The 13,959-nt window shown below is 36.5% G+C and overlaps 1 protein-coding gene across 1 annotated transcript; it reads right to left on the reverse strand.

The window, feature by feature from the left end:
- Nucleotides 1-7,069: 7,069 nt before the first annotated feature.
- On the reverse strand, nt 7,070-13,499 carry LOC131041299 (probable eukaryotic translation initiation factor 5-1). Its single transcript, XM_057974340.2, has 2 exons — nt 13,314-13,499; nt 7,070-9,165 (listed from the first exon to the last, which is right to left on the reverse strand). Exon 2 carries the CDS (start codon nt 8,772-8,774, stop codon nt 7,416-7,418), a length of 1,359 nt encoding a protein of 452 aa, XP_057830323.2. The 5' UTR covers nt 8,775-9,165; nt 13,314-13,499; the 3' UTR covers nt 7,070-7,415.
- Nucleotides 13,500-13,959: the final 460 nt, after the last annotated feature.

The raw sequence follows: 13,959 nt of genomic DNA on the forward strand, positions 1-13,959 counted from the left end.
TGTGCGGGGTCATAAACATGTCAAGTGTAGTTGAGTTCAATTACAATTATAGGCATTCTGATAACACTTATAACTTCTCATACTTTAACAAAATCATGTGCCACACTAATATTCGGTCTTAGCAATGAGGGCATGTTGTTATATGAATCCCTTTTGCTATTGAATTGTGTTGCACTAGTCAACCATTCAAAATGAATGGGTGAGTCGTGTAGCACAAATCAACACCAATAGACCTTCAAATGGTTGTGTTCTTGTTGCACTACTGATTCATAGTGGAAGGGAGAGTGGTCGCCAAGGCGAGGATGTTCTAATGGTTGGGTGAACATATTTTTGCTCTGTGAAAAGGGGGAAGTAACTATGCACTTGCAAGTTATACAGTCCAAAAAACCCATCAAAAAACGTTTAAGGGAATGCACTTGTGCTTTGTTACCTTTTCACTCCAAAACAGTGCAAAAGAAACATCGTTCAGTCAAGCCAAACACTTCGGTGAACATGCAGGTAGACTGGTTGGGTGAACATCTTGTCGTCTACAAACTCTCGAATAGTCGAGAAGAAGCGGGAAGAACAAAAGGAAAATTGGGAAGGAAAGGCGTAGAGACAGGTGCATTCAATGTCGTCCTTGTTGGGAAGGTCGAGCTATGTTGTGGCAATAAGGTGAAGCGATGTGGAGTTAATGCGGGGAAGAGAAAGAGTGTAGGGTGGCGGCGGGTAGAAAAAACAGGCAAGTTGGTCGATAAGGTGGCCATGCATTATTGCAATGGTTTTTAAAGACAATAATGCACTATTGCAATATTGTTAACACATAATTGCATGAGATGCAATATTGATGTTGCATTATTGCACTATTGTAGTAGTGTAGTATTGGTAGAACGTAATTTAGATGACTGCAATTTAGTTTGATCGAGACTACCATGCTTGCACCTAAAATACAAATATGGACGCCCATGGTAGATTTATTCTCATTGATCATGTTAACATGTTCAATGTGGCAAAGAATTGAGAACACCAAGTCAAAACATCTGCAATGCCCATGGATTGAGAACACCATGCCTTCAATGATGGGATGTACATTTTCTCTTTAGGTGTCAAGCATGGTAGTTTCATTCCATCTACACGTTGTGTCATGGCAGTTTTTAAGATGCAATATTGATGTTGCATTATTGCACTATTGCAGTAGTGCACTATTGATAGCACATAATTGCCAAAATGCAGCATTCAAAACACATTATTTGCACTATTGCAAAATTGGTAACTCATAATTGCACTATTGATTTCACTTGTACATATAGACATTTTTGCATATACCAATAAAAACAAAAAAAAATTAAGGATTGATACAATGTCCACTGTCCACTTTATAAATCATTTGGACCAAAACAAAACAAAAAGTCATGATAATTGTAGTGTTGATTGCAGTAGATGTCACTCACATCAAGTAGTATAGGTCTTAGAACCAACAAAAACAAAGATGGAACCATTGTCCATTGTCCATGATAAATATCATTTAAACCAATTAGGAAAAGGAGCAGTAGGTGATCCAAGTTGGACCCTTGGGGATGCAATGAGAACCATGTTCTTAGCCCCTAATATTGGTAGTTGAGTGCTAGTCACTTGGCTCGGGTTGGGTTGCCATATCCACTGCTACCATGTTGACTTGGAGATGATGTGAAATATGCACTTCTCATCATTAGTGGTGGTATGCCTGCAACAAAACTCATAGGAGCAGATAAGTCAAGGGGCAAACATTCATTTGGACTGTTCATTGCATTTGTAAAGTTGGGCAGGTTCATGTTAATCAAATCCCGCAATATAGGATGGTTTTCGGGCAAGGGAGTGGTTGGAGTTGATGTACTGGTTAACTGCCTTTTCATTGCCAAATCCCTTGCCTTATTGTGGATGGCCCTTCCCTCTACCTCTTGTTCCTTGAGTGCCTTCTCTTTCTCTTTCTCTTTCTTGTCCTCCTTCTCCCTCTTATGTTGCTCCTTTTGCTTTTCCTTTTCTTGACGTGCAATTTCCTTTTCAATTATGTCATGTTCCTTCTTTTCCTTTGCCAAAAGACAATCTGCCTTATTCTACTTGCTTTGTTCTTTCTTTCGGATTTTGGTTTCCTCTGCCTCTTTCTTCTTCTGCTCCTCTACCATTGCAAGGTTCATGTAGTCATCTGATGTGAGTAGTTGAGATTGATGGCTCAACCGGATACCTTTATCAACCCCCTTTTGACCCTTTTGGTTGATAGTGTGCACGGGAAGTTTTAAGAATCTCCTGATTAATGGTTTTGATTGAGAAGTTTGTGTGTCATTATCTTGGGAGGCTATGTTGGCATCCATAGCATTGGCACATACTTCTATTTCTTGTGTACAATCTGCATCAAATACAAGATTAGCATAGTAATGCACCACCTCAGATGGTAGGGTTGGTGGTGGTGAGGGGAAACTAAAAGTCCCCTGCTCATCCTGGCCCTCATTGTCAATACCTAGGTTGATGGCACCTTCTACAACCCAAGTAGGTGGTATTTGTTGAGAGGGAAAACTAAGACCATCCCCACTATTGTCCACCTAATTTTCCATCATTTATTGAGGTGGTTCATTAGTGTTTGTTTTTACATTTGATTCAAATTGGGTGTTGTGAGCAATATTTTATGCAACCTCTTCAGTTGGCACAGCAACACCTGATAGGCTAAGTATGTTTTGCACTGCAGAAGCTTCTTCACCATCATTTATTTCGAACGTGGTGTTGGGTTGCATATGTCCTCAATGGGTGCATGGGGGTTGAGGGGCCATATCCCAATCCTCTTGAATCTCGCTTTTATGTTTGAGACTGTCAATGCTTTTGTCAATGATTTGTTGCCTAGTTCAGCAAGTTTTGCCCTTCAAATTTCCACATTGGGGTATCTTGTCAGCCATGATGCTCGTTCATGTTTGAAGTATGTCTTGAAAGGAGAAAAGACGATGACATACAAGGGCTGAAGTCTATGAGATGTGTGAGTGGGCAATGTTAGTAGATCAATGCCTAGCATTTTGGCCTCTTGGATTGTTGCAAGTGCAACATGACTACCATGACAATCGAAGATCAATAAGTGTATGTTTGTAGTCAAGACACCCCTTGCCACGGACCGTGCAAAATGGTGAAGCCAATTGATGAAGAGTTCCTTTGTCATCCAAGCATGTGGCTGAGCTACCATGCAAGCACATAGTTCGCACTTAGCTATGTAATTATGTAACTGTCGCTTCACCTTAAACAAGTAGAATCATAGAATGGTTTGGCCAGCAGAATTAACACAACATAGAATGGTGATCCATTCTCGACTCTTGGGAATGATGTAGGATACGCTCCTACTTCCTCTTCTAGCCAGAACCCTCATGGCCCCAATTCTGCCTACTTGGATGCCTGTTTCATCACAATTCCATATGCGAGCAGGACCATATGGATTTGCATAATACACTTTCGAGTGTGCCTTGTAGAAAGCATAGACAATAGCAAGTCTAAGGTTAAGTGCCCTATCTTTGTCAAGACCTTCAGCAGTTCACAAAGTGAGTTCTGAATGTCTTCTCTTAAAACCTGACCACCAAGACTTACCGAGAAGCCCGTTCTTGAAAGGGTTGGATCTAGTTTCGCAAATTTGAGTGACCTTTGCCTTCAAATTGACAATCTCCAATCCATGTCCAGTTGTTGCCATCTCCTTGCAACATTTGACTATCAGGTCCTCTTCATGAGGGGTGAGGATTATTGGAGGACCTTTCTTGGAGGTGGTTACGAAACCGCCCAACCATTTGGAGAGTGTGGATGTTGGGATGGCCCATTTTTTTAGATGCTTCCCTGACAGACATGCTGAAACATTACTTCAAAACCTTAAAATGAGACTCTATAACTGTACCACTTTTCATCGAGAGAAATACATGTATTAAATGGTGTTCTTTAACTTGATTGCAGACCATTTGTCTTCAGTAATTTCCACTAATTCTATGTTTAATTACCCCCATGTGTTTAGTGATGTAAAACCAATTTATAGTTCAGACTTAAAATTCTGCATTTCTCAATAAAAATTTCTTTGCGTATACAATTTTTTGACTTCCACAACTGAGTCCCTCTTCCTCTCATGATTGATAAATTCATACGAGCAAATTGAAGGTCCGCATCTTCCAACCAAAAAAATGTTTCCCCAAATATACTTTCTTTCGTCTGTTGAAATTTGTGTGAACAAGCATATTTATATATATTTAAGACTAGGATTGTTATAATGTTACGTCTGACTACATAAACATCATATATGTAGACCTCATTTCTTTTGACCTCATTTCTTCTGTTCAACTATGGGATGCATATATTGATTTCTGAAAAAAATAGTGGGTTCTTCAAATATTCTAAGATAATTTTAAAATAGGTGGTAAGTTTTTTTCTCTTCACTTGTAAAATAATGATAGCTTAGTAAGTCTACTATCGTTGAGCTCCGTAACTAGAAACAGATTATAAGGGTGAAACATAATAATTTTCAAACAAAAATCATCCAACCCAGTTAAAATTAAGCATATTATACTAATTTACAGTAATTTTGCTTCTGTTGGCATCAATTTTCATGAATTTCAATTTAATATCTATAACTACTTAAAAATATAAAATTGAGATATTAATTTTACAAGTGAAGTGAATTTCAATTTAATATCTATAACAACTTAAAATAAAAAATTGAGATATTAATTTTACAAGTTAAGCAGAACCGGTAACCATCTATATTCTAATAACTATTCAGTGGAACATGCTAATTAGAAGCCAAGTAAAAAAACCTGTACTCTTAATAACCATCCACTTGTATATCCAATAAAGAAAATGTATAAACAATCAAATCAAAATGACCACTTTTTGACACTTACACAACAAATCCTCCCATACTAATTAAAAGCCAAGGAAAAAAAACCTGTACTCTCAATAACCATCCACTTGTATATCCAATAAACAAAATGAATAAACAATCAAAATGACCACTTTTTCACTTACACAACAAATCCTCCCATATTCTACCCAATAACCAAAACAATAAAATAGCTATAAGCAACCAAATAGAGATTCAAAGAAAATTGAAAAAAAAAAACCCCTTTTCAAAAACATAGGGTGGGACCAACAAAATTAGCTATGATGACTTGCTATTGTTCTCCAAAAATTGAATTAGCGTCTCCTTAGAGTTGGGAACAAAAATTGAATTAGTGTCTCCTTACATTAGTGTGACTTGCATTTGCATTTTAGTTGGCTGGACAGACGAATTAGTGTCTCCTAAGAGAGTGCAACTTGCATTTGCATTTTAGTTGGCTGGATAGACACTCGACTATTCTTCTTCGAATTAGTGTCTCCTAAGAGATAGTGCGATTTGCATTTGCATTTTAGTTGGCTGGATATACGTTTGAGTTGGCTGGATAGACAATTGACTATTCTAATTGAATTAGTGTCTGGATAGACTATTTTAGTTGGCTGGATATACATTTGACTATTCTTCTCCAAAAAATTTTTGACTAGTCTTCTCCAAAAATTTGCATTGGCTGGATAGACATTTGACTATTCTTCTTCTCCAAAAATTTGCATTTTGCTTATGTTTGCATTTTAGTTGGCTTGATAGACGATTGACTATTCTAGTTGAATTAGTGTCTGGATAGACGATTTTAGTTGGCTGGATATACGTTTGACTATTCTTCTTCTCCAAAAATTTGCATTGGCTGGATAGACGTTTGACTATTCTTCTTCTCCAAAAATTTGCATTTTGCTTATCTTTGCATTTTAGTTGGCTGGATAGACGATTGACTATTCTAATTGAATTAGTGTCTGGATAGACGATTGACTATTCTAATTGAATGAGTGACTTGCATTTGCATTTTTGTTGGCTGGACAGACAAATTAGTGTGTTAGTGTGACTTGCATTTGCATTCTAGTTGGCTGGACAGATGAATTAGTGTGTTAGTGTGACTTGCATTTGCATTTGCATTTGCATTTTAGTTGGCTGGATAGACAATTGACTATTCTTCTCCAAGCATTTGCATTTTACTTGTGTTTGCATTTTAGTTGGCTGGATAGACGATTGACTTCTCCAAAAAATTGAATTGATGTCTCCTTAGAATTTTTTGAATTAATGTCTCCTTAGAATTAGTGACTTGCATTTGCATTTTAGTTGGCTGGACAGACGATTGATTGTATTTGCATTTAAGTTGGCTGGATAGCCATTTTAGTTGGCTGGACAGCCGATTGACTTGTGTTTGCATTATAGTTAATGAAGCACTTTACCTTTAATTTTAATAGAAAAAAAAATGTTAGACAATCATACATAGTACATCAGAAAGTTGATTATGTACATTAAAACAGACCCGCAAAATAATTTAACCATCCCAGTTTGGCATACAGACATAGGCAGTAGGCAGAATAGAACATTCAAATGCACCTGGCCAAAAATAATTTAACAATCCTAATTTGACTTACAGTCACCATGATTATTTCAACATAAGCAGAACAGAACATTCAAAAGTACCTCAGAGCACAAGAACAACAAAATATGAACAGATTCAAGCCAAAAAAACATACCAGAGGAGTAATATCAAAATATCAACAAACATCTAGCATAAATCTCAATAAGACACATGTCAACATGTCAACATATCACGTACAATCATACATAGTACATCAGAAAGTTGAATATGTAAAAGTAACTTAACAATCCCAGTATGGCATACATACACAGTTCAACATAAAATAATTCTAGTTTGGAAAACACAGCTAGTTCACCCAAACATTCAACATAAATCTCAATAAAACATATGGCAACATAACGTATTCACTAGCTGTCTACTACAGAATGTAAGAATGTGTGCTAGAAATCCTTCAAATAACAATCCCAGTATGGCATACATACACAGTTCAACATAAAATAATTCTAGTTTGGAAAACACAGCTAGTTCACCTAAACATTCAACATAAATCTCAATAAAACATATGGCAACATAACGCATTCACTGGCTGTCTACTACAGAATGTAAGAATGTGTGTGCTAGAAATCCTTCAAATAAGGCTAAATAATAGGGTTTCAACACAGATCTCAACTGAAAGTAACATCATCAATTCAATAGCTGTCTAGGACAAACGTAGCAGATACGTCAGAACTTGACATTTCTAAAAATACTATACATAAAACTGTCTGCTTCATAGGTAGCTTATATAAAAAACAATCAACAGATGTCTGCAACTCTGAACGTAAGAATAATTCACTAGGCTGTTTAGGCTGTCTTCTTCAAAAGTACTGGTAGAAACGATACTTAGAAAATGTTAGAAACCATAAGGATAAAGCTGCACAAGGCAGAATCATTATTTGAGAAGAGAGTTCGATAAAATTACTTCAGAAGAGTTCGAAAAAAGTGCTACAGATGTAGCAAGGTAGAAGATTCCTAATCCTCCTCCGATTCAGCCTCTGCATTCTTCAACCACTCAACAAATGGTTTGACATTTTTCCAAATTGGCAATGCCTTCTTTTCAGCATCTGTTGTACCTTTATCAAACCACTCATAAATAATTTCTTCCTCCAATATCTCCTCATCGTACAGGAACTTAAGAACTAAAGGAACCTCCTTCACAGCTTCAACACGAGCATGATTACAAAATGCTTCCACCGCACCAAGCAGCAGCTTCTGAGAATTTTCATCCTGCACAACTTCGGACAAGAACTGTTTATTTTTAGTTACCTCTTTTGAAAACCCTTTACCTGCACCATTAAAAAGAGCTTCAAAATAGGCATTCATTATTTCTTGTGGAGAACCATTTGATGATTGCATAAAAGATGCCAGTTGACTCGGTGTACTTGCATTCTTCTTTTTCATCTTATTCTTAAAAGCTAGGACAAGATCATCATGAATACTCAATGCAGACAATTCGTTAATATTGGAATCTATTTCAGCATCATCCTGCTCAGGCTTCTTCGGAGAGACATTATCAACCTCAACTTCTCCATTCTTGCCATTAGACTTCTTTATTGGCTTAGAGTTTTCAAGATCAGTGTTTTCCAATATAACCATCTCACTTGTAGCAGAAGTCAGCTGCTCCTTAATTCGTTGCTTTGCAGCCTCAATAGAAGTATCAGTCTGCCATTGCACATCATCATCCCCATTATCTTCATCATCTTGGCTTCCAGGAGAATGGTCCTCATCAGAGGACCCTTTCTTCTTTGATGTTTTGGTTACACTCTCATGGACTTTCTTTTTTGTTTCTTTTTTAGCCTTTTTCATGTCTTCGTCAGCCGTTTCACCAGCTTTTAGACGCTCCTTTTCTGCTCTTCTCAAGGACTTCTTGTCTTTGCCTCCCTTCTTCTCTGGGGGATTCTTCAAAATAAATGTGGTCAGCTTGTCCCTCATATCAACTTCTGAAACGTATCCACAAGCTGCACACTTCAAAGTAATCATCTGAGTTTTTGAAATAAGGATCTCTGTCTCTGGATTGCCACATCCATAGCACTGCACATACTTTTTAATAAAAATCTCCAGAAGTGCAGCTAGCTTTGCAGTATCATGAGACCCATTAACAAGAGAAGTCCCTGTTTTTTCATCAAACTTTGACTGAGCACCCAGTTCACAACCAAAATACTTAGTTGTATATGACGGGGGCCTGCCAAGAGCTTTGGCCACATCTACCATGTTCACGACATTAGTCTTAATGCCATTACCTCGGCCCTCAATCTTTGTAATCATTTTAGGCATCTTATACCTGTAGAAAGCATCATCGCGGTTACTTGCACCAATGTTTAGGAGAGCCATCTTTTCTGACCAGTGATTGCTGGAGGGTTAAAACAAGATTCTGAAGAAGCAATGTAATTTCTTGTACACCTTTCTATTACAAGGTAGCCGTCAGAAAGATTGATATTGAAAAGCCAGGAAAGGACTGCCGAGAAGGAGGCTGTCCTTTATGTTTTAGCACAATGGCCTGTGCACTGAAAAATGGAAGGATCCAAATGCAATCCCCAAAAAACCTCAAAATTTGACTTGGTCTCGAATGCATACAGCCAATCTGCTCCACCTGGAGAACCAAGCTGTTTATTCCTTTCTTTTGAGGTAGGATGATAACCTCCAAGCAGTGCAACCAGCCCCAGGCATGAACTACCGGCTACAGACATATAAGAATCTTCAACCTGAGCGCCCTCCACTTTGACTACAATTCACAAAGAACAAAACTTAATTTGGTGAAAAGTTTCATATCAATGTGTAGTGATAAAAAGAGAAGTAAAAAGTCTGCATATTCAAATCAATACAAAACAATTGGGACAATAAAATGCTTCAATCAAAAACATTGCATACAGAACAATGTAACAGAAAGTTGCAAAACAGAATTTCGGTAATCGGACTATTAAATAAAAGAAACTAACATGTAACAACAAAAACAAAACTATAATTAATTTTTTACTGGATGTATACTTATAAGCTTGGATAGGTATATCATTATCCTCCTCAGAGTTAAAAATTATACACTAAACAATATTCAAGAAAAAAACATGAATTTTGTAGATCCATCTTTCCCACATCACAGACGAGCAATTTTGTTTGAATAATATCCTTGTCAGATAGTACATGGCCTTCAGTCCAGAAATGTAAATCTACAAAATGCTTAGACAAGCAGCAAAGCACAAACAACAACAAAAAATCAAAACCCAAAATTAAAGTCAGTTGGAAAAAAGAATGCTCCCTGCAGAACTCCCAAGTTTCAAGGGCAAGGATGAGATGCCCCCTAACCAACCCCTACTACAGCTTGCAGGGTTAGCTCACCCCTATACAAAGACAATATCCCCATTTAAAAAAATAGGAATTTTTCAAATTGCCAAACACTGAAAATATTTTCCATTAACTAACCCACCCTCTGATTGAGCTGCAATTCATTGAATCTGCTATTGGCTAGGAGTCAACTGGGAAAACACAAATCCATAGAAAATATTATTTTTCTAAGCAGCAATTCTGAGAAAGCAGATCAGGTTAGGATGAGAGAAATCACAAACAAGCAATTGGCATAAGAGCAGACTGAGAACACACTATAATTTTTACACATTAGATCTGCACTCTGATCAGGCTGCACTGTATGCAAGCTACCATTGGCTAGGAGTCACCTGAAAGAAGGCAAATCCACACACCCCTATAATTCTTCCAAGCATCATTTCTAAGAAAGTGGCTAGGGTTCGGGCAGAATGGTCACTGCACAAAGCCACATATATCATCTGTTCTAAACTAATAAGTCTCTCCTCACAACTGATAAAGCGGAACAGATTAGGATGAGAGAAGCCACAAACAAACAATGGGCATAAGAGCAGACTGAGAACACACTCTCTGGTCAAGCTGCAGTTTGTGCAAGCTACCATTGGCTAGGTCCCCTGAAATAAGGCAAATCCACACCCCTATAATTCTTCCAAGCACCATTTCTGAGAAAGCGGCTAGGGTTCGGGCAGAATGGCCACTGCACAAAGCCACATATATCATCTGTTCTACACTAATGTGTCACCACAACGATAACCAGTCAAAGAGCAATTGCATATAAGCTAAATCATTATATAGTATTAAGTTATTAACTATGTAAAATTTATATTTAAATATTAGTATAGTTAACTAGATATTTAATTATAGTAGGCATGAATTTTTCCACAGTCAATTAATTTAGTGGAGAATGCATTTGAATTCAACAGTGAGTATTTTTGCATCAACATTTTGTCCAGTAATCTAATAATAGAACTACTAATTTGCCAATTATTCAGGAGGGCTTGCCCTGAACTGGGCCTGATATATTAAATTAATGAAAGAATCCTTCAACAACCAGATCTTTTTGTTGAAATTTTACGGGGAAATAGAACACATATCTTTTGACTTTTTATCAAAATGAGTTCGATCAGGAAAAGATCCATATAACAACGATTGTGAATTAAAAAATTGTTTAAAAAGAAGAATTAAAAACAATTGCCCCGATCTGGGCCTGGTATATTAATTCAGTACATGAAGGGATTCAGCCAGGGTACAGTCAGCCGCATGCAGCTTCACCAAACAAACCCATGGCCATCACAAATCTGCCCAGAAAAACACCCTTATTATTATCGAAACTTTTTTGGACTGACCTTTTTATCACAATTTTACAGACATACAAAAAAACCCTCGCGCATAATGTTGTTTCTCTATAACAGTGGTGAACATATACAAATGGCGCTCTCACGATAATATGATCAGTCCTCTGTTAACAGTGTTGCCATTCTCAATATAACTTTCAGTTTCAACAAATGATTCAAGCAAGAATAGTTGGACCACAGATAGGATTTTAAGGGGAGATGAAAACACGAAACTGAATTCCTTTCTTTTGCATGCTATGAGAATGAAAGTTACATTGAAACTCACGATGGGGTTTTTGGTTATAAAAAATGGTGGCAGATTTTATGTTTACTTCATATGTGTGAGGCATTAAAAGACTTGTGTACAGAATCAAAAAGCCTATTAGAGTTTGTGTGAAACCTTACTAATAAAAACAAATATACATCAGCAATTCGTTCGGTTTTCCCACACTGAGAAATCCAAAATCAACTTACATAACTCATCCACATACTGATGGCAAAGTGATAATAGCAACTTAATAGAAATTTTCGAAAATTTTGTATAATGTTTTATCCAAATGCTTTCAAATTCAACACTCGAAATTTCAAATCTAAAGACATAAATTGTTGAACAAACAAAACAATGACATGAAAATGTAAAACCAATAATCAACAAATAAACACAACTAATGTACACGCAAAATAATATTATTATATTACATAACAAAAACGTAGATATGGCTATGCAGCAAAACTTGCATACATTACAACAAATTGTAAACTAGGTGCTTAAACGATATGCACAATCTCACAGAAATAATCTAAATCATATCTTAAAAATATATTCAATCTTCACACAAATAATCTAAACATATATTGAACGACGTATATAAGTCCTCCCAGAAATAATCTGTACAGAGGTGAAAAAACTCACAAAAATACATCTAAACAATGGAAAAAATGTGAACACAAAGCAAAAAAAGAAAAACAGAACAAATAAATTGTTAAATACATATAGCTGGAAGGCAACAGAATCTAATGCCAGACAGTTGGTGAGATAAGGTGTAAAAGACCCTTTTCCATTATGATCGGTCTCATATTGCCTGGAGAGGATTAAATAAAAATAACAAAGCGCTTGCCGACTCCAAGGAACGTGCCTCCATAACTTGATACAAAATAAAATAACGAAACAGTACACAGTCCTTCAAAAAAATGCTCGAGACTAAGCCTTCTCCCCTGATCAAGGGATTGAATCCACATCAAGGAAAAAAAAGCAATAAAATCACTCGATTCATCAGGATAGGTATCAAGTATTCGGAGCATTAAGGGTCTAACAAGCAAAATATTGATATTTAGCTTTATCATAAGCCCAAATCATAACCTTCACAATACACTAAAATCACAACCTTGACTCTTCACCCTCACAGGGTAATTAAAAATTTTGTAGGTTTTCAGCTTAAGACAAACCCCACCAAATCCTGCCAGATCTGATAAAAGACGCATCTAAATCCCACGCTTCACAAAAAAAAAAAGTTAGGGTTTCACATGCGAACCTGATGAATAATTCAACCCTAAGCTAAAGCATCAACAGAGGCCGTGGAAATTATATCACAATTGCCAAATCCTACCAGATCCGAATTAATTTAAAATCCTTGAGCTTCATAAAGGGATTCAAGCTCTTATTAAGAAAGATAACCTAAAATCACAACCTTTACCTTTACGCAATCAATCCAACTCAGATCCTGACTGATCACAAACTAAGCCACTTACTCTGCTATGAAAATTAAAATATTATCAATTTTACAGTATCAGATTTAAATATGTTCGTTTAATAGACCCCGAGTGACTTAATCTGCTAAACAAAATATAAATATTATCATTTCTACAATAAGAGATTTAAAGATATTGTCCGCTGAGGTAGACTTTAAGTGTTATTTTTTCAATCCATTTTTACATTTCTATCTTCGCTTGCGAATCCAAAAAGATGATGAAAAAAAAGAGAAAAAGAAAAAAATTTTAAAAAGCCAAAAAAATAAACTAAGCCCTATCCCTGTCAAATTCGTTGTAAATTCCCAAATCCTTGAAAACACAGGCGAATAAATGATCTTTCAACCACACGAATTCGATGACAAAAGCTCTACAAACAACAATCAAGAAAACAGAACAAAAAAAAAAGGAAAATCGGGAACAAATAAAGATAATAATCTACATACTACTGCAATTACTAACTCAGAACACACACCTGATTTGAAACAATTCCTCTCTCTGCGATTGCCCAAAGACCTCTGAAATAATCAAGCGGTAATATCGGTGAATGTGAAACGAACCCTCTGCCTTGAAATTATGGAAGCGCCGATTTGCTTGCAAACTGGAAATGTGCTTCCTTCGCTGCGGCCAAGAATAGAAAAGATGCAACGAGGATAAGCGAAGGTCGGCGAATATAAAACCTAACAAGGGGAGTTAAAGTTTAACCCTGGGTTTGACGTAACTGAAGACCAGGGGTTAGAGTTGAATGCTTTTAAGCTAGTCCAGCTATACACAACCGACCTCCCTTTGAAAGACAGGTGAGCCCGTGGTTATCCTGTGGGACCCACCTAGTCGTGGTGGGGTCTACATTGTGAGGCGGGAGGTTCAAATCTATGACACATTTTTTGTTATGTTTAATAGATTTTTTTATTTTATCTTGGTGTAATGGCGGAAATTGTATAGCCATGTCCTTTTCCTTTATGTGTTTTGGTCTCTTTTTCATTAGAGTTGTGTAAATGTAAAATTGTCTTTGAGTTATTTGATAATTAAAATTCTATTTGGAAAAAATAGTATGGAGAGATAAGGTGGGTAGATATCAAATTATTTACATATATAATATATATAGATAATTTTCATATTGG

Source organism: Cryptomeria japonica, chromosome 11 (genome assembly GCF_030272615.1).
Source record: "Cryptomeria japonica chromosome 11, Sugi_1.0, whole genome shotgun sequence".
In the NCBI taxonomy this organism is placed as follows: Eukaryota; Viridiplantae; Streptophyta; class Pinopsida; order Cupressales; family Cupressaceae; genus Cryptomeria; species Cryptomeria japonica.

Excerpts from the sequence above, each read along its gene's own strand:
- LOC131041299 (XM_057974340.2), bottom strand. The coding sequence starts at position 8,774 with ATGGCTCTCCTAAACATTGGTGCAAGTAACCGCGATGATGCTTTCTAC.